Source organism: Panulirus ornatus, chromosome 17, assembly GCF_036320965.1.
Source record: "Panulirus ornatus isolate Po-2019 chromosome 17, ASM3632096v1, whole genome shotgun sequence".
Lineage (NCBI taxonomy): Eukaryota > Metazoa > Arthropoda > Malacostraca > Decapoda > Palinuridae > Panulirus > Panulirus ornatus.
The window spans coordinates 35,143,924-35,165,848 of record NC_092240.1 but is presented as its reverse complement, the minus strand read 5'-3'; the positions used below and the strand labels follow the sequence as shown (position 1 = coordinate 35,165,848).

General features: G+C 41.4%; 1 protein-coding gene across 1 annotated transcript in view; it reads left to right on the top strand.

The window, feature by feature from the left end:
* Window positions 1–21,925, top strand: part of LOC139754422 (sphingomyelin phosphodiesterase 4-like) — a 187,797-nt gene that overhangs the window by 21,767 nt on the left and 144,105 nt on the right. The window contains exons 3-4 of the mRNA XM_071671699.1: window positions 5,225–5,327; window positions 18,757–18,973. Coding sequence (XP_071527800.1) covers window positions 5,225–5,327; window positions 18,757–18,973 — 320 coding nt within the window. The remainder of the gene's footprint in view (window positions 1–5,224; window positions 5,328–18,756; window positions 18,974–21,925) is intronic.

Genomic DNA, 21,925 nt, shown 5'->3' with positions numbered 1-21,925 from the left:
CAGTTAACAGATTTGTAGAGATACACAGAGCATTATGCTTTGATAACCCAGCACTCTCTGCTGTTTGCTTGCTCTTGGATAGATTTTAAAAAAATTTCAAATGATGCTACCAACATAGTGAGTGTGTAACCATTGATGAGCAATTGTATCTGTATAGGGAACATATTGGGCAAAGGTGAAGATTTGTAGAGGCTTTCAGAAAAGAAGAGAGAATGTTGGGGAGAAGACAGTGATGAGAGTAAGTGAGCTTGGAAAGACTCGTGTGAGGAAGTATCAGAAGAGATTGAGTGTAGATTGGCAGAAGGCAAGAGCAAATTATGTGAGGGGAGTGGAAAAGGAATGAGATGTAATTAGTGAAGAAGTGATGGCTTGCGCAAAAGATGAATGTGGTATGGGAAAGGTGGGAGGTGAGCGGATTAGAAAAGGTAGTGAGTGGTGTCATGAAGTAAGATTGTTAGTGAAAGATAAAAGAGAGGCGTTTGGAAGATATTTGCAGGGAAGTAATGCAGATGACTAGGAAATGTATAAAAGAAAGCAGCAGGAGGTCAGGAGAATGGTGCAAGAGTTGGAAAAGAGGGCAAGTGAGAGTTGGGGTGACAGAGTATCATTAAATGTTAATGAGAATAAAAAGATGGTTTGGAAGGAGGTAAATAATGTGCATAAGACAAGAGAACAAATGGGAACATCAGTGAAGGGAGTAAGTGGGGAAGTGATAACAGATAGTGATGAAGTGAGGAGATGGAATGAGTATTTTGAAGGTTTGTTGAATGTGTCTGATGATAGAGTGGCAGATATAGGGTGTTTTGGTTGAGGTGGTGTGCGAAGTGATAGGGGTCAGGGAGATTGGTTTGGTAAACAGAGAAGACATAGTGAAGACTTTGTGGAAGATGAAATGCAGCAAAGCAGTGGATGTGGATGGTATTGCAGTGGAATTTATTAAAAAGGGGGATGACTGTGTTGTTGATTGGTTGGTAGGGATATTCACTGCATGTATGGACCATGGCAAAGTGCCTGAGGATTGATGGAATGCATGCATAGTGCCATTGTACAAAGGCAAAGGGGATAAAGGTAAGTGTTCAAACTACAGAGGTATAAGTTTGTTGAGCATTCCTGGGAAATTATACGGGAGGGTATTGATTGAGAGGGTAAAGGCATGTACAGAGCATCAGATTGGGGAAGAGCAGTGTGGTTTCAGAAGTGGTAGAGGATGTGTAGATCAGGTGTTTGCTTTGAAGAATGTATGTGAGAAATGCTTGGAAGAAAAACAAATGGACTTGTATGTAGCATTTATGGATCTGCAGAAGGCATATGATAGAGTTGATAGAGATGCTTTGTGGAGGGTATTTAGAGTATATGGTGTGGGAGGTAAATTGCTAGAAGCAGTGGAAAAGTTTTTACTAAGGATGTAAGGCATATGTACTGCTAAAAAGAGGAGAGTGATTGGTTCCCAGTGAATGTCATTCTATGGCAGGGGTTTGTGATGTTCCCATGGTTTAACATGTTTATGGATGGAATGGTTAGGAAGGTAAGTGCAAGAGTTTTAGAGACAGGGGCGAGTAAGCAGTCTTTTGTGGATGAGAGGGCCTTGGAAGTGAGTCAGTTGTTGTTTGCCGATGATACAGCTGTAGTGGCTGATTCGTGTGAGAAACTGCAGAGGTTGGAGACTGAATTTGAAAAAGTGTTTGAAAGGAGAATGTTGAAAGTATATGGGAATAAGAGCAAGGTTATTAGGCTCAGTAGGGTTGAGGGACAAGTTACTTGGGATGTAAGTTTGAATGGAGAAAAATTGGAGGAAGTAAAATGTTTTAGATATCTGGGAGTGGATTTAGCAGCAGATGGAACCATGGAAGTGGAAGTGAGTCACAGTGTAGGGTAGGGGTTGAAAGTTCTGGGAGCGTTGAAGAATGTGTGGAAGGGGAGAATGTTATCTCGAAGAGCAAAAATGGGCATGTTTGAAGGAATAGTGGTACCAACAATGTTATATGGTTGCAAGGCCTGGGCTGTAGATAGGGTTGTATGGAGGAGGGTAGATGTTTGGAAATGAAATGTTTGAAAACAATATGTGGTGTGAGGTGGTTTGATCGAGTAAGTAATGGAAGGGTAAGAGAGATGTGTGGAAATAAAAAGAGTATGGTTGAGAGAGCAGAGGAGGGTGTATTGAAGTGGTTTGGGCATATGTAGAGAATGAGTGAGGAGAGATTGAGAAAGAGGATATATGTGTCAGAGGTGGAGGGAATAAGGAGAAGTGGGAGACCAAATTGGAGGTGGAAGGATGTAGTGAAAAATATTTTGAGCAATCGGAGCCAGAATATACAAGAGAGTGAGAGGTGTGCAAGGAATAGAGTGAATTGGAACAATGTGGTTTACTGGGGTTGATGTGCTGTCAATGGACTGAACCAGGGCATGTGAAATGTCTGGGGCAAACCAAGGGAAGGTCTGTGAGGCATGGATGTGGATAGGGAGTTGTGGTTTCAGTGCATTACACATGACAACCAGAGACTGAGTGTGAACAAATGTGGACTTTTTGTCTGTGTTCCTGGCATTGCCTCACTGAAGCAAGGGATAGTGATGCTGTTTTCCTGTGGGGTGGGGTTGCAACAGGAATGGATGAAGGTAAGCAAGTATGAATGTGTACATGCGCATGTATGTAATGTCTGCGTATGTTTGTGCGTAGGTGGGTGTATACGAGTGGGTGGGCCATTCTTCGTCTGTTTCCTGACACTACCTTGCTGATGCAGGAAACAGCGATTATATATAATAAAGGAATAAATAGTAGGTACATTCAGTGTATGCCATCAAGAACTGCTGAATATGGTCTAGAATTGTAGGTTCTGCCAGATGCTGACACATAATATGTAACAAATATTGAAATGTATACAGGTAAAGATGAAGAGAGAACTCATGAATTAGGAATACATGTTGTACTAAAGCTCACAACTTGCATGTATAGAATTGGGAAGAAATGTCCGGTGTGACAATTTTTTCACAAGCTTGAAATTTACTAGAGAGCTTTGCATCAAAAAAAATGTCGTTAGTAGGAACTATTCGTGGTAAAACAGAAGGTAAGTGCCAAGGGAACTGCGGGAGGTAAAACAAAAGAAATTGTTTGAAAGTGTTTTCACCTCTTGTGTTGTATAAGGACAAGAAAAAAAGAATTTGTATTTACTGTCGAGCCAGCATAAAGATAAGACTGGAAGTGATACTGTATTATAATTTAACTAAAGGAGGTGTTAACTGTGTAGTTGAGAGAGTTGGTACATACAGTGTTACAGTGTCAAATACATGAGGAAGAAATGGCATGTTCCTATTTGGTGTAACATGGCTGATCTGGCGTGCTGCAATGCATTTTTCTCTACAAAGTACATTTCTGGATCATCACGGGCAAGAGCCACAGGTGACGACTTTTTCTTTTTGAACTAGGCATGGCTTTTGAGTCACTAGTACAGGGAAGCCAGGAATGCTTGTGCTGCTTCATGCAGTTCAGGACAGGACCGAGTTGCTGCATCTGTTTCTTCAAATAAGATATTCAGTGTGCCCAAGGAATGATTTATAGAAAAACTAGTGCAAAATGGAGGCTGTGTTGTGAATACAAGTAACCATTTTGTAGTATGTTACTCATGTGGTGAAGTAGACCTCACAGTGGTGTTACTTTATTTAAATTAGTCAAGTTTCCATTTATAGGTTGCCATGTTTTTCATTATATTTTTTTTTGTTTTGCATCATGATGATTTTTAGTTTTTGCATCAGTTATCAGATATCATGTTTATTATAGTTGCATCCAATACACTTAGTTTATATTATTCTTCCAGATATTGAATATTTTTGGATGAGGTCAAATTGACCCCAGTCATGCAGTGATGTAGAGCAGAGACATCATGCATTCATGGGTTAAACCATTCATTGTTACTTGTATTAATACTATAATGTTTTGCATAAAATCCCTTAACAATATGTAGTAGCTTTCTTCCTAGTCTTTTGAGTATAGCTCTTACCATTTCCTGCCAACCATAGTACAGTACATTTTGTTCAGGGTTCCCACGCCAACGGGAAAACGGGAAAAACCCGGGAATTTTATTTGAGGTGCTCCCGGCTGGGAAAAGGCCTGGAAAACGCGTAAAATTGAAAATGTCCGGGAAAAACCCTTGAAACGGAAGTTAGGAAAAGGTTACTTCCCTTGGGTCTCATTCGTCCCTCGCTTTCGTACCATCAAGAATTGAGAGTATGATTGATGAGAATGAATTTTTACCAAACTTAGAATAATGGTGATCTTTATGGAAATCCTTTGAATGCTATAGATTTCCAATATTTTAGGTAAATGGCCGTAGTCACAGTGCTGAGTCAGAAAATTTCTGTATCATGCAAATTGGTCATCTTGTGGCTTATAAAGCATTGAAAGCCAGCCTCATACAGAAAGCTCTTGATAGTCCTGTCAATACAAGTCCAATCCTAAATCATTAGAACTAACATGGTAACTAAGTTATAAATGTGTTCAATAAAACAAACACAAACTGATGATCAGTGTTATCCAGATGGTTTGTCCATTGAAGTCCATTTAAGATTAAGTGGGCTGAAAACCCTGTAGAAAATATCCTGGAAAACATTTACAGATCCTGGAAATATCCTGGAAAAAGCCTTGAATTTTATGTCAGTAAAAGAGTGGGAACCCTGTGTGTTAAACTATGTCACTAATAGTACAGATACTGAATTTTACTTGTGTTTATATGTTTGAACTATTACAAAATACTAATTATTTATATTTATTTATTATATTTAAACACCATATCCCACGTTAGCAAGATAGCGCAAGGAAACAGACGAAAGAATGGCCAACCCACCTACATACACATGTATATACATAAACACCCACACACGCACATGTACATACCTATACATTTTAACGTAAACATAAATGCACATACACATACACAGACATATACATATGTACATATTCATGCTTGCTGCCTTCATCCATTCCTGTCGCCACCCTGCCACACATGAAATAGCATTCCCCCCATTGCGTGTGCATGAGGCAGCGCTAGGAAAAGACAAAAAAAGGCCACTTTCATTCACACTCAGTCTCTAGCTGTCATGTGTAATGCACCGAAACCACAGCTCCTTTTCCACATCCAGGCCCCACAAGACTTTCCATGGTTTACCCCAGACGCTTCACATGCCTTGGTTCAATCCACAAAATACTAATGTTGTACCATATTGAATTTGACAGGCAAAATCTCGTGCTGAGATAGAGAATGGGACTCCAGGAGTTTTCTACGTGAATAAGGTTCCAAACCCAGGACCAGGCAAAGCACCAACCAATATTTTGCTGAGTATCCTTTTTGAGATTTATATATTAGAATTTCAAACATTAGAACATCAATTTTTCTTCAGGTTCCACATGTAAAGAGCTTTGAAAAGAAACATTTATACACTTAAATGGTTTTATATTGTAGTGAAAATATACTCATTTTTTTAGATGTTAGCAAATTATGTTAATAGCGTAAGATGCCTTTTACTATTTGCAGTAGTTATATTTCTTGAGAGATTTTTACCTATTTCTTTATTTATGATTTCTCCTACACCTCCCTCTAAGAAAGATCCTAGTGTCACCAGCGACTTTTCCTGAGATTCTTGCAGCCCATGAATGCACTGCTTTCTGGCTAGGAAAAATCAACTCCTTTGGCATGAAAAGTTTTTTGATGAGATGGTACTCCTAATGATACAGCCTCGCCAAAAGTGACTTTTGACTCATAGTGTAACCTCATGGAGGTGGAGTCTGGTTTCATTAGAGAAATTTCAGTGGAATTTTTATTTAAAGTTGGGTCTTGGTTATCTAAGGTAATTAGTTCATAGGTACTTAGTTATTTAAATAGTGCATGCCTAAAGAGAGTGAATGTAAACATCTGTGTATAGCAGTATGTCTGCATCTACAGTTTGTTTATATACTTGATTATGTGTATGGACTATATGTATGTGTGAAGATACATTTATACTGTCAAATGTATGATAGATTAAGGATTTTCTTTATGCTTTTGCTCATTATGTATGTCATTATGTATTTTCATATACAGTTGTATTTCACAAAAGCGTTCTTTGTATGTACACATTAACAAAAAGAAAAATATGTTGAACACTTTATGTGCTCCATATATGTAACTAAGTGTGCAATTACTCTGTTGGCATCAGAGTAACATTTACCCAAGGAAATATGCTATTTCTGCACTTTCTTTGCTAACCAGCAGGGTGAGGGGCCCTACTTAAGTGGTGGGAAGATTAGAAAGGGTAGTGAGTGGTGGGATGAATAAGATTATTAGTGAAAGAGAAGAGGGAGGCATTTGGACAATTTTTGCAGGGAAATAATGCAAATGACTGGGAGATGTATAAAGGAAAGAGGCAGGTCAAGAGAAAGGTGCAAGAGGTGAAAAAGAGGGCAAATGAGAGCTGGGATGAGAGAGTATCATTAGATTTTAAGGAGAATAAAAAGATGTTTTGGAAGGAGGTAAACAAAGTGCATAAGAAAAGGGAACAAATGGGAACATCAGTGAAGGGGGCTAATGGGGAAGTGATAACAAGTAGTGGTGATGTGAGAAGGAGATGGAGTGAGTATTTTGAAGGTTTGTTGAATGTGTTTGATGATAGAGTGGCAGATATAGGGTGTTTTGGTCGAGGTGGTGTGCAAAGTGAGAGGGTAAGGGAGAATGATTTGGTAAACAGAGAGGAGGTAGTAAAAGCTTTGTGGAAGATGAAAGCCGGCAAGGCAGCGGGTTTGGATGGTATTGCAGTGGAATTTATGAAAAAAGGGGGTGACTGTGTTGTTGACTGGTTGGTAAGGTTATTTAATGTATGTATGAGTCATGGTGAGGTGCCTGAGGATTGGCGGAATGATTGCATAGTGGCACTGTACAAAGGCAAAGGGGATAACAGTGAGTGCTCAGATTACAGAGGTATAAGTTTGTTGAGTATTCCTGTGAAATTATATGGGAGGGTATTGATTGAGAGGGTGAAGGCATGTACAAAGCATCAGATTGGGGAAGAGCAGTGTGGTTTCAGAAATGGTAGAAGATGTGTGGATCAGGTATTTGCTTTGAAGAATGTATGTGAGAAATACTTAAAAGCATATGGATTTGTATGTAGCATTTATGGATCTGGAGAAGGCATATGATAGAGTTGATAGAGATGCTCTGTGGAAGGTTTTAAGAGTATATGGTGTGGGAGGCAAGTTGTTAGAAGCAGTGAAAAGTTTTTATCGAGGATGTAAGGCATGTGTACGAGTAGGAAGAGAGGTAAGTGATTGGTTCTCAATGAATGTAGGTTTGCGGTAGGGGTGTGTGATGTCTCCATGGTTGTTTAATTTATTTATGGATGGGGTTGTTAGGCAGGTGAATGCAAGAGTTTTGGAAAGAGGGGCAAGTATGTAGTCTGTTGTGGATGAGAGAGCTTGGGAAGTGAGTTAGTATGAATTATTCTGTTTCCCCTTTTAGAAAGTTAAAAATACAAGGAGGGGAGGGTTACCAGCCCCCCGCTCCTGTCCCCTTTAGTCGCCTTCTGCGACACGTGAGGAATGCGTGGGAAGTATTCTTTCTCCCTTATCCCCAGGGATGTGGATGTGGAAAGGGAGCTGTGGTTTCAGTGCATTATTGCATGACAGCTAGAGACTGAGTGTGAATGAATGTGGCCTTTGTTGTCTTTTCCTAGCGCTACCTCACACTCATGAGGGGGGAGGGGGTTGTTATTTCAAGTGTGGCGGGGTGGCGATGGGAATGAATAAAGGGAGACAGTATGAATTATGTACATGTGTATATATTGATATATCTGTGTGTGTGTATATATGTATATATATATATTTTTTTTTTGTCGCTGTCTCCCGCGTTTGCGAGGTAGCGCAAGGAAACAGACGAAAGAAATGGCCCAACCCACCCCCATACACCTGTATATACATACACGTCCACACATGCAAATATACATACCTACACAGCTTTCCATGGTTTACCCCAGACGCTTCACATGCCCTGATCCAATCCACTGACAGCACATCAAACCCGGTATACCACATCGCTCCAATTCACTCTATTCCTTGCACGCCTTTCACCCTCCTGCATGTTCAGGCCCCGATCACTCAAAATCTTTTTCACTCCATCTTTCCACCTCCAATTTGGTCTCCCACTTCTCCTCATTCCCTCCACCTCCGACACATATATCCTCTTGGTCAATCTTTCCTCACTCATTCTCTCCATGTGCCCAAACCATTTCAAAACACCCTCTTCTGCTCTCTCAACCACGCTCTTTTTATTTCCACACATCTCTCTTACCCTTACATTACTTACTTGATCAAACCACCTCACACCACACATTGTCCTCAAACATCTCATTTCCAGCACATCCACCCTCCTGCGCACAACTCTATCCATAGCCCATGCCTCGCAACTATACAACATTGTTGGAACCACTATTCCTTCAAACATACCCATTTTTGCTTTCCGAGATAATGTTCTCGACTTCCACACATTCTTCAAGGCTCCCAGGATTTTCGCCCCCTCCCCCACCCTATGATTCACTTCCGCTTCCATGGTTCCATCCACTGCCAGATCCACTCCCAGATATCTAAAACACTTTACTTCCTCCAGTTTTTCTCCATTCAAACTTACCTCCCAATTGACTTGACCCTCAACCCTACTGTACCTAATAACCTTGCTCTTATTTACATTTACTCTTAACTTTCTTCTTTCACACACTTTATCAAACTCAGTCACCGGCTTGTGCAGTTTCTCACATGAATCAGCCACCAGCGCTGTATCATATATATATGTATACGTTGAAAAGTATAGGTATGTATATTTGCGTGTGTGGACATGTATGTATATACATGTGTATGTGGGTGGGTTGGGCCATTCTTTCGTCTGTTTCCTTGCGCTACCTCAATAATGCGGGAGACAGCGACAAAGCAAAATATAAATAAAATATAGTATGAATTATCTCTATCAACTCTATCATATGCCTTCTCCAGATCCATAAATGCTACATACAAATCCATTTGCTTTTCTAAGTATTTCTCACATACATTCTTCAAAGCAAACACCTGATCCACACATCCTCTACCACTTCTGAAACCACACTGCTCTTCCCCAATCTGATGCTCTGTACATGCCTTCACCCTCTCAATCAATACCCTCTCATATAATTTACCAGGAATACTCAACAAACTTATACCTCTGTAATTTGAGCACTCACTCTTATCCCCTTTGCCTTTGTACAATGGCACTATGCACGCATTCCGCCAATCCTCAGGCACCTCACCATGAGTCATTTTTTTTTTTTTTTTTTTTTTTTTTTTTTTTTTTTTTTTTTTTTATACTTTGTCGCTGTCTCCCGCGTTTGCGAGGTAGCGCGAGGAAACAGACGAAAGAAATGGCCCAACCCCCATACACACGTACATACACACGTCCACACACGCAAATATACATACCTACACAGCTTTCCATGGTTTACCCCAGACGCTTCACATGCCTTGATTCAATCCACTGACAGCACTTCAACCCCTGTATACCACATCGCTCCAATTCACTCTATTCCTTGCCCTCCTTTCACCCTCCTGCATGTTCAGGCCGCGATCACACAAAATCTTTTTCACTCCATCTTTCCACCTCCAATTTGGTCTCCCTCTTCTCCTCGTTCCCTCCACCTCCGACACATATATCCTCTTGGTCAATCTTTCCTCACTCATTCTCTCCATGTGCCCAAACCATTTCAAAACACCCTCTTCTGCTCTCTCAACCATGCTCTTTTTATTTCCACACATCTCTCTTACCCTTACGTTACTTACTCGATCAAACCACCTCACACCACACATTGTCCTCAAACATCTCATTTCCAGCACATCCATCCTCCTGCGCACAACTCTATCCATAGCCCACGCCTCGCAACCATACAACATTGTTGGAACCACTATTCCTTCAAACATACCCATTTTTGCTTTCCGAGATAATGTTCTCGACTTCCACACATTTTTCAAGGCTCCCAAAATTTTCGCCCCCTCCCCCACCCTATGATCCACTTCCGCTTCCATGGTTCCATCCGCTGACAGATCCACTCCCAGATATCTAAAACACTTCACTTCCTCCAGTTTTTCTCCATTCAAACTCACCTCCCAATTGACTTGACCCTCAACCCTACTGTACCTAATAACCTTGCTCTTATTCACATTTACTCTTAACTTTCTTCTTCCACACACTTTACCAAACTCAGTCACCAGCTTCTGCAGTTTCTCACATGAATCAGCCACCAGCGCTGTATCATCAGCGAACAACAACTGACTCACTTCCCAAGCTCTCTCATCCCCAACAGACTTCATACTTGCCCCTCTTTCCAGGACTCTTGCATTTACCTCCCTAACAACCCCATCCATAAACAAATTAAACAACCATGGAGACATCACACACCCCTGCCGCAAACCTACATTCACTGAGAACCAATCACTTTCCTCTCTTCCTACACGTACACATGCCTTACATCCTCGATAAAAACTTTTCACTGCTTCTAACAACTTGCCTCCCACACCATATATTCTTAATACCTTCCACAGAGCATCTCTATCAACTCTATCATATGCCTTCTCCAGATCCATAAATGCTACATACAAATCCATTTGCTTTTCTAAGTATTTCTCACATACATTCTTCAAAGCAAACACCTGATCCACACATCCTCTACCACTTCTGAAACCGCACTGCTCTTCCCCAATCTGATGCTCTGTACATGCCTTCACCCTCTCAATCAATACCCTCCCATATAGTTTACCAGGAATACTCAACAAACTTATACCTCTGTAATTTGAGCACTCACTCTTATCCCCTTTGCCTTTGTACAATGGCACTATGCACGCATTCCGCCAATCCTCAGGCACCTCACCATGAGTCATACATACATTAAATAACCTTACCAACCAGTCAACAATACAGTCACCCCCTCTTTTAATAAATTCCACTGCAATACCATCCAAACCTGCTGCCTTGCCGGCTTTCATCTTCCGCAAAGCTTTTACTACCTCTTCTCTGTTTACCAAATCATTTTCCCTAACCCTCTCACTTTGCACACCACCTCGACCAAAACACCCTATATCTGCCACTCTGTCATCAGACACATTCAACAAACCTTCAAAATACTCATTCCATCTCCTTCTCACATCACCACTACTTGTTATCACCTCCCCATTTACGCCCTTCACTGAAGTTCCCATTTGCTCCCTTGTCTTACGCACCCTATTTACCTCCTTCCAGAACATCTTTTTATTCTCCCTAAAATTTACTGATAGTCTCTCACCCCAACTCTCATTTGCCCTTTTTTTCACCTCTTGCACCTTTCTCTTGACCTCCTGTCTCTTTCTTTTATACTTCTCCCACTCAATTGCATTTTTTCCCTGCAAAAATCGTCCAAATGCCTCTCTCTTCTCTTTCACTAATACTCTTACTTCTTCATCCCACCACTCACTACCCTTTCTAAACAGCCCACCTCCCACTCTTCTCATGCCACAAGCATCTTTTGCGCAATCCATCACTGATTCCCTAAATACATCCCATTCCTCCCCCACTCCCCTTACTTCCATTGTTCTCACCTTTTTCCATTCTGTACACAGTCTCTCCTGGTACTTCCCCACACAGGTCTCCTTCCCAAGCTCACTTACTCTCACCACCTTCTTCACCCCAACATTCACTCCTCTTTTCTGAAAACCCATACTAATCTTCACCTTAGCCTCCACAAGATAATGATCAGACATCCCTCCAGTTGCACCTCTCAGCACATTAACATCCAAAAGTCTCTCTTTCGCACGCCTGTCAATTAACACGTAATCCAATAACGCTCTCTGGCCATCTCTCCTGCTTACATAAGTATACTTATGTATATCTCGCTTTTTAAACCAGGTATTCCCAATCATCAAGGGTAAAGGGGAAGAGTGGTTTGGAAATGTCTGGGGAGTGAAGTCAGGGGTTAGTGAGAGGACAAGAGCAAGGGAAGGAGTAGCAATACTCCTGAAACAGGAGTTGTGGGAGTATGTGATAGAATGTAAGAAAGTAAATTCTCGATTAATATGGGTAAAATTGAAAGCTGATGGAGAGAGGTGGGTGATTATTGGTGCATATGCACCTGGGCATGAGAAGAAAGATCATGAGAGGCAAGTGTTTTGGGAGCAGCTGAATGAGTGTGTTAGCGGTTTTGATGCACGAGACCGGGTTATAGTGATGGGTGATTTGAATGCAAAGGTGAGTAATGTGGCAGTTGAGGGAATAATTGGTATGCATGGGGTGTTCAGTGTTGTAAATGGAAATGGTGAAGAGCTTGTAGATTTATGTGCTGAAAAAGGACCATGAGTCATACATACATTAAATAACCTTATCAACCAGTCAACAATAGAGTCACCCCTTTTTTAATAAATTCCACTGCAATACCATCCAAACCTGCTGCCTTGCCGGCTTTCATCTTCTGCAAAGCTTTTAGTACCTCTTCTCTGTTTACCAAATCATTTTCCCAAACCCTCTCACTTTGCACACCACCTCGACCAAAACACCCTATATCTGCCACTCTATCATCAAACACATTCAACAAACCTTCAAAATACTCACTCCATCTCCTTCTCACATCACCACTACTTGTTATCACCTCCCCATTTGCACCCTTCACTGAAGTTCCCATTTGCTCCCTTGTCTTACGCACTTTATTTCCCTCCTTCCAGAACATCTTTTTATTCTCCCTAAAATTTAATGATACTCTCTCACCCCAACTCTCATTTGCCCTTTTTTTTCACCTCTTGCACCTTTCTCTTGACCTCCTGTCTCTTTCTTTTATACATCTCCCACTCAATTGCATTTTTTCCCTGCAAATGCCTCTCTCTTCTCTTTCACTAATACTCTTACTTCTTCATCCCACCACTCACTACCCTTTCTAATCAACCCACCTCCCACTCTTCTCATGCCACAAGCATCTTTTGCGCAATCCATCACTGATTCCCTAAATACATCCCATTGCTCCCCCACTCCCCTTACTTCCATTGTTCTCACCTTTTTCCATTCTGTACTCAGTCTCTCCTGGTACTTCCTCACACAAGTCTCCTTCCCAAGCTCACTTACTCTCACCACCCTCTTCACCCCAACATTCACTCTTCTTTTCTGAAAACCCATACAAATCTTCACCTTAGCCTCCACAAGATAATGATCAGACATCCCTCCAGTTGCACCTCTCAGCACATAACATCCAAAAGTCTCTCTTTCGCGCGCCTGTCAAATTAACACGTAATCCAATAACGCTCTCTGGCCATCTCTCCTACTTACATAAGTATACTTATGTATATCTCGCTTTTTAAACCAGGTATTCCCAATCATCAGTCCTTTTTCAGCACATAAATCTACAAGCTCTTCACCATTTCCATTTACAACACTGAACACCCCATGTATATACCAATTATTCCCTCAACTGCCACATTACTCACCTTTGCATTCAAATCACCCATCACTATAACCCGGTCTCGTGCATCAAAACCACTAACACACTCATTCAGCTGCTCCCAAAACACTTGCCTCTCATGATCTTTCTTCTCATGCCCAGGTGCATATGCACCAATAATCACCCATCTCTCTCCATCAACTTTCAGTTTTACCCATATTAATCGAGAATTTACTTTCTTACATTCTATCACATACTCCCACAAGAATATATGGTGTGGGAGGCAAGTTGTTAGAAGCAGTGAAAAGTTTTTATCGAGGATGTAAGGCATGTGTACGTGTAGGAAGAGAGGAAAGTGATTGGTTCTCAGTGAATGTAGGTTTGTGGCAGGGGTGTGTGATGTCTCCATGGTTGTTTAATTTGTTTATGGATGGGGTTGTTAGGGAGGTGAATGCAAGAGTTTTGGAAAGAGGGGCAAGAATGAAGTCTGTTGGGGATGAGAGAGCTTGGGAAGTGAGTCAGTTGTTGTTCGCTGATGATACAGCGCTGGTGGCTGATTCATGTGAGAAACTGCAGAAGCTGGTGACTGAGTTTGGTAAAGTGTGTGAAAGAAGAAATCTGAGAGTAAATGTGAATAAGAGCAAGGTTATTAGGTACAGTAGGGTTGAGGGTCAAGTCAATTGGGAGGTGAGTTTGAATGGAGAAAAACTGGAGGAAGTGAAGTGTTTTAGATATCTGGGAGTGGATCTGGCAGCGGATGGAACCATGGAAGCGGAAGTGGATCATAGGGTGGGGGAGGGGGCGAAAATTCTGGGAGCCTTGAAGAATGTGTGGAAGTCGAGAACATTATTTCGGAAAGCAAAAATGGGTATGTTTGAAGGAATAGTGGTTCCAACAATGTTGTATGGTTGTGAGGCGTGGGCTATGGATAGAGTTGTGCGCAGGAGGATGGATGTGCTGGAAATGAGATGTTTGAGGACAATGTGTGGTGTGAGGTGGTTTGATCGAGTAAGTAACGTAAGGGTAAGAGAGATGTGTGGAAATAAAAAGAGCGTGGTTGAGAGAGCAGAAGAGGGTGTTTTGAAATGGTTTGGGCACATGGAGAGAATGAGTGAGGAAAGATTGACCAAGAGGATATATGTGTCGGAGGTGGAGGGAACGAGGAGAAGAGGGAGACCAAATTGGAGGTGGAAAGATGGAGTGAAAAAGATTTTGTGTGATCGGGGCCTGAACATGCAGGAGGGTGAAAGGAGGGCAAGGAATAGAGTGAATTGGAACGATGTGGTATACCGGGGTTGACGTGCTGTCAGTGGATTGAATCAAGGCATGTGAAGCGTCTGGGGTAAACCATGGAAAGCTGTGTAGGTATGTATATTTGCGTGTGTGGACGTATGTATATACATGTGTATGGGGGTGGGTTGGGCCATTTCTTTTGTCTGTTTCCTTGCGCTACCTCGCAAACGCGGGAGACAGCGACAAAGCAAAAAAAAAAAAAAAAAAAAAGAATTATGTGCATGTGTATATATGTATATGTCTGTGTGTGTATATATATATATGTATACGTCGAGATGTATAGTTATGTATATGTGCGTGTGTGGATGTGTATGTATATACGTGTGTATGTGGGTGGGTATGGCCATTCTTTCGTCTGTTTCCTTGCACTACCTCGCTAACGCGGGAGACAGCAACAAAGTATAATAAATGAATAAGTAAATAAATAAGAATTATGCCTATATCTTATAGAGTTGCTCCAATTCATGAAAATGAAATTGGAGTTAATAGAAAATTAGATCGAATGTAAGTAGGAAAGATTGCCAGAGAGCGTTAGTGGATTATGTGTTAATTGATAGGCACGCGAGAGACTTTTGGATGTTAATGTGCTGAGAGGTACAACTGGAGGGATGTCTGATCATTATCTTGTGGAGGCAAAGGTGAAGATTTGTAGAGGTTTTCAGAAAAGAAGAGAGAATGTTAGGGTGAAGAGAGTGGTGAGAGTAGGTGAGCTTGGGAAGGAGACTTGTGTGAGGAAGTACCAGGAGAGACTGAGTACAGATTGGAAAAAGGTGCAAACAAAGGACGTAAGGGGAGTGGGGGAGGAATGGGATGTATTTAAGGAAACAGTGATGGATTGCGCAAAAGATGCTTGTGGCATGAGAAGTTTGGGAGGGGGGCAGATTAGAAAGGGTAGTGAGTGGTGGGATGAAGAAGTGAGATTATTAGTGAATGAGAAGAGAGAGGCATTTGGACAATTTTTTGCTAGGAAATAATGCAAATGAGTGGGAGATGTATAAAAGAAAGAGGCAAGATGTCAAGAGAAAGGTGTAAGATTTGAAAAAGAGGGCAAATGAGAGTTGGGGTGAGATAGTATCATTAAATTTTAGGGAGAATAAAAAGATGTTTTATCCCTGGGGATAGGGGAGAAAGAATACTTCCCACGTATTCCCTGCGTGTCGTAGAAGGCGACTAAAAGGGGAGGGAGCGGGTGGCTGGAAATCCTCCCCTCTCGTTTTTTTTTTGATTTTCCAAAAGAAGGAACAGAGAAGGGGGCCAGGTGAGGATTTTCCCTCTAAGGCCCAGTCCTCTGTTCTTAACGCTACCTCGCAAACGCGGGAAATGGCGAATAGTATGAAAAAAAAAAAAAAAAAAAAAAAAAAGATGTTTTGGAAGGAAGTAAATAAAGTGCGTAAGACAAGGAAACAAATGGGAACTTCAGTGAAGGTGACTAATGGGGAGGTGATAACAAGTAGTTGAATGTGTTTGGTGATAGATTGGCAGATGTAGGGTGTTTTGGTCGAGGTGGTGTGCAAAGTGAGAGGGTTAGGGAAAATGATTTGGTAAACAGAGAGGAGGTAGTAAAAGCTTTGCGGAAGATGAAAGCCGGCAAGGCAGCAGGTTTGGATGGTATTGCAGTGGAATCTATTAAAAAAGGGGGTGACTGTATTGTTGACTGGTTGGTTAGGTTATTTAATGTATGTATGACTCATGGCGAGGTGCCTGAGGATTGGCGGAATGATTGCATAGTGCCATTGTACAAAGGCAAAGGGGATAAAAGTGAGTGCTCAAATTACAGAGGTATAAGTTTGTTGAGTATTCCTGGTAAATTATATGGGAGGGTATTGATTGAGAGGGTGAAGGCATGTACAGAGCATCAGATTGGGGAAGAGCGGTGTGGTTCCAGAAGTGGTAGAGGATGTGTGGATCAGGTGTTTGCTTTGAAGAATGTATGTGAGAAATACTTAGAAAAGCAAATGGATTTGTATGTAGCATTTATGGATCTGGAGAAGGCATATGATAGAGTTGATAGAGATGCTCTGTGGAAGGTATTAAGAATATATGGTGTGGGAGGCAAGTTGTTAGAAGCAGTGAAAAGTTTTTATTTAGGATGTAAGGCATGTGTACATGTAGGAAGAGAGGAAAGTGATTGGTTCTCAGTGAATGTAGGTTTGCGGCATGGTTGTGTGATGTCTCCATGGTTGTTTAATTTGTTTATGGATGGGGATGTTAGGGAGGTGAATGCAAGAGTTTTGGAAAGAGGGACAAGTATGCAGTCTGTTGTGGATGAGAGAGCTTGGGAAGTGAGTCAGTTGTTGTTCGCTGATGATACAGCGGTGGTGGCTGATTCATGTGAGAAACTGCAGAAGCTGGTGACTGAGTTTGGTAAAGTGTGTGAAAGAAGAAATCTGAGAGTAAATGTGAATAAGAGCAAGGGTATTAGGTACAATAGGGTTGAGGGACAAGTCAATTGGGAGGTAAGTCGAATGGAGAAAAACTGGAGGAAGTGAAGTGTTTTAGATATCTGCGAGTGGATTTAGCAGTGGATGGAACCATGGAAGCGGAAGTGAATCATAGGGTGGGGGAGGGGGTGAAATTTCTGGTAGCGTTGAAGAATGTGTTGAAGTCGAGAACATTATTTTGGAAAGCAAAAATGGGTATGTTTGAAGGAATAGTGGTTCCAACAATGTTATATGGTTGCGAGGCTTGGGCTATAGATAAAGTTGTGCAGAGGAAGGTGGATGTGCTGGAAATGAGATGTTTGAGGACAATATGTGGTGTGAGGTGGTTTGATCGAGTAAGTAATGATAGGGTAAGAGAGATGTATGGTAATAAAAAGAGTGTGGTTGAGAGAGCAGAAGAGGGTGTTTTGAAATGGTTTGGTCACATGGAGAGAATGAGTGAGGAAAGATTGACCAAGAGGATATATGTGTCAGAGGTGGAGGGAACAAGGAGAAGTGGGAGACCAAATTGGAGGTGGAAAGATGGAGTGAAAAAGATTTTAAGTGATCGGAGCCTAAACATGCAGTAGGGTGAAAGGCATGCAAGGAATAGAGTGAATTGGAACGATGTGGTATACCGGGGTCGACATGCTGTCAATGGATTGAACCAGGGCATGTGAAGCGTCTGGGGTAAATCATGGAAAGTCCTCTGGGGCCTGGATGTGGAAAGGGAGCTGTGGTTTTGGTGCATTATTGCATGACAGCTAGAGACTGAGTGTGAACGAATGTGGCCTTTGTTATCTTTTTCTAGTGGTACCTCGCACACATGCGGGGGGAGGGGGTTGTTATTGCATGTGTGGCAAGGTGGCGATGGGAATGAATAAAGGCAGACGGTATGAATTTTGTACATGTGTATATATGTATATGTCTGTGTGCGTATATATGAATGTATATGTTGAGAGGTATAGGTATGTATATTTGCGTGTGTGGACGTGTATGTATATACATGTGTATGTGGGTGGGATGGGCCATTCTTTCGTCTGTTTCCTTGCACTACCTCGCTAATGCGGGAGACAGCGACAAAGCAAAATAATAATGATAAAACATTTTATATTAGGTTTGATAGATTGACGACAATAGTTGTATGTAAATCTGGTTTCCCACCACGATGCACTTACACTCTCTTTGATGATTTATGGATGCTTGTTACACTTGATATGTTTTCCTAGTTTTTTAGGTTCCTAGTGACTTCAGTGGGTAAGGGTTGGAATCATACATCAGCTAGGAATTCAGATGAGGTCTGAATTATTAAACCTTACATGAGACACAGACCAGATCATGGTATTTCTTCATATGAGGTACAGAGCATTGTATAGGTTCATGTAATATAACCAGATTTAATTAATTTCTAAGAAAATTGTAAAGAAATATCAAACATGTTAGAGAAGAATAGCAGTGAGTTTTGAGGGAATGATTTGATGTGGATAGTTTTTAAGGCTTGACTGTATTTTTATCTTTAATGAAAATGTATTGCTTCTCTTAGATATTCAAGAGATATTTGAAATTTGTTATTTTACGAGTAAATGTATACAATTTCCTTAACTATTCATACCAGATGCTTTTGAATTTTATGTATTTAATTTTGCACATTTCCTGATCTGTGGAAGCAGTCATAGATGGTCACTATCATGGTCTACTGCTGGAGATGCCCTTTATCCCAGCTTGTTGGAGGACTATCTTAGCACATTTCTACCCTGTGATAGCTCCATACCACCTGGTCCACCAAGCCCTCCTGTGTCACCCAGGGGTGTGTTATCTCCTGTCTCTCCCAGGTACAGAAATTATGGTCTTAAGTATTTTTCAGATATAGCTTATTTTGATCAAATACAGCTTATTTTGAGGCAGCACTTTTAATTGCTTTGTCCTCCTGTACATATTATAAAAGCTACATACCCTCCTATTTCTCTCCACAATGGATTCACCTAACAGAACAGCATCATATGCATTCAACATCTGTGAACTTTCTTAGTCTCTCCAACTGCCTCAGCAGTGCACCACAATCACTCCACTATTTTTATTGATTTGAAATGTGGTAGTAAGGACAGTCTGACTAATAGAGAGATTGGAAAGGAGAATCTTTGTGGCAGAAGTTGAGGGTGTAAAAGTGAAGAGAAGACTGAGAAGGAGATAGGAGAATGGAGTGAAGGCAGCTCTGTGGTGCATGGGCCTAAACATTCATGAGAGGCATGCATGGAGTTGAACAAATTGGAGCAGTGTGGTTTGTAAGAGGTAAGGTGCTGTCAGTGGGCTGAGTCAGGGCATAGAGGTAGTCGAGGGAAATCACACTTGATCGGTGGGGTTTATCTTGGGATGGTATGTTCTGGTGTTGGTGCATTAAGCATGACAGCTAGAGAGTAAATCTGAGCAATGAGGCCCATATCTAACTCAAATAGGAAGCAGCAAAAGAAAAAAAATCCAGAAAAATATTAGATAGCAATGATGACTTTGGACAACTTTGATGCATGGCCATATTTATTTCATATGAATATCCCATACTATTATATTCACTAACACAGGTGCTAAATCAGGAGGAAAAGTCTTTAATCATTTCGCCAGCAGATGAAACATGTTTCATCATAACAACTCTTACATTCCAGACCATCTCGTGATGATCTCACCAGACAGCTATAATCTCTTGCACAGCACATGACCAAAAATATTCATGTAACCTTTTATTATCTTTTGCCTGGATGTGGAAAGGGAGCTGTGGTATTGGTGCATTACACATGACTGCTAGAGACTGAGAGTGAACGAATGTGGCCTTTTTTGTCTATTCCTGACACTACCTCGCTGGAGTGGGGGGGGATGTTATTTCATGTGTGGCAGGTGGTGACAGGAATGCATGGAGACACCAAGTATGAATATGTATATGTGTATGTCAGATACAGCACTGGTGGTTGATTAGGATGAGAAACTGCAGAAGCTTGTGACTGAGTTTGGTAAAGTGTGTGAAAGAAGAAAGCTGAGAGTAAATGTGAATAAGAGCAAGGTTATTAGGTACAGTAGGGTTGAGGGACAAGTCAATTGGGAGGTAAGTTTGAATGGAGAAAAACTGGAGGAAGTGAAAGGTTTTAGATATCTGGGAGAGGATTTGGCAGCAGATGGAACCATGGAAGCGGAAGTGAATCATAGGTTGGGGGAGGGGGCGAAAGTTTTGGGGCAATGAAAAATGTGTGGAAGTCAAGAACGTTATCTTGGAAAGCAAAAATGGGTATGTTTAAAGGAATAGTGGTTCCAACAATGTTATATGGTTGTGAGGTGTGGGCTATAGATAGAGTTGTGCAGAGGAGGGTGAATGTGCTGGAAATGAGATGTTTGAGGACAATATGTGGTGTGAGGTGGTTTGATCAAGTAAGTAATGAAAAGGTAAGAAAGATGTGTGGTAATAAAAAGAGTGTGGTTGAGAGAGCAGAAGAGGGTGTTTTGAAATGGTTTGGTCACATGGAGAGAATGAGTGAGGAAAGATTGACAGAGGATATATGCGTCAGAGGTGGAGGGTACGAGGAGAAGTGGGAGACCAAATTAGAGGTGGAAAGATGGAGTGAAAAAGATTTTGAGTGATCGGGGCCTGAACGTGTAGGAGTGTGAAAGGCGTGCAAGGAATAGAGTGAATTGGAACGATGTGGTATACCGGGGTCGATGTGCAGTCAATGGATTGAACCAGGGCACGTGAAGCATCTGAAGTAAACTATGGAAAGTTCTGTGGGGCCTGGATGTGGAAAGGGAGCTGTGGTTTCGGTGCATTATGCATGACAGCAAGAGACTGAGTGTGAACGAATGTGGCCTTTGTTGTCTTTTCCTATATATGAATATATATATATGTATATGTTGAGATGTATAGGTATGTATATGTGCGTGTGTGGACGTGTATGTATATACATGTGTATGTAGTTGGGTTGGGCCATTGTTTCATCTGTTTCCTTGTGCTACCTTGCTAACGCGGGAGACAGCGACAGAGTATGATAAATATGAATATATGTATTTATTTATATTTATTATACTTTGTTGCTGTATATGTATGTTTATGTGGATATGATGATATGTACATGTATATGTATGTATATGGGTGTTTATGTTCTTTCTTTTCTTTCAAACTATTCGCCATTTCCCGCATTAGCAAGGTAGCGTTAAGAACAGAGGACTGGGCCTTTGTGGAATATCCTCACCTGGCCCCCCTCTGTTTATATGATTGGATGGAAAGAGGGGCAAGTATGCAATCTATTGTGGATGAGAGAGCTTGGGAAGTGAGTCAGTTGTTGTTCGCTGATGATACAGCGCTGGTGGCTGATTCATGTGAGAAACTGCAGAAGCTGGTGACTGAGTTTGGTAAAGTGTGTGAAAGAAGAAAGTTAAGAGTAAATGTGAATAAGAGCAAAGTTATTAGGTACAGTAGGGTTGAGGGTCAAGTCAATTGGGAGGTAAGTTTGAATGGAGAAAAACTGGAGGAAGTAAAGTCTTTTAGATATCTGGGAGTGGATCTGGCAGTGGATGGAACCATGGAAGCGTAAGTGAATCATAGGGTGGGGGAGGGGGTGAAAGTTCTGGGAGCCTTGAAGAATGTGTGGAAGTCGAGAACATTATCTCGGAAAGCAAAAATGGGTATGTTTGAAGGAATAGTGGTTCCAACAATGTTGTATGGTTGCGAGGTGTGGGCTAGGGATAGAGTTGTGCACAGGAGGGTGGATGTGCTGGAAATGAGATGTTTGAGGACAATATGTGGTGTG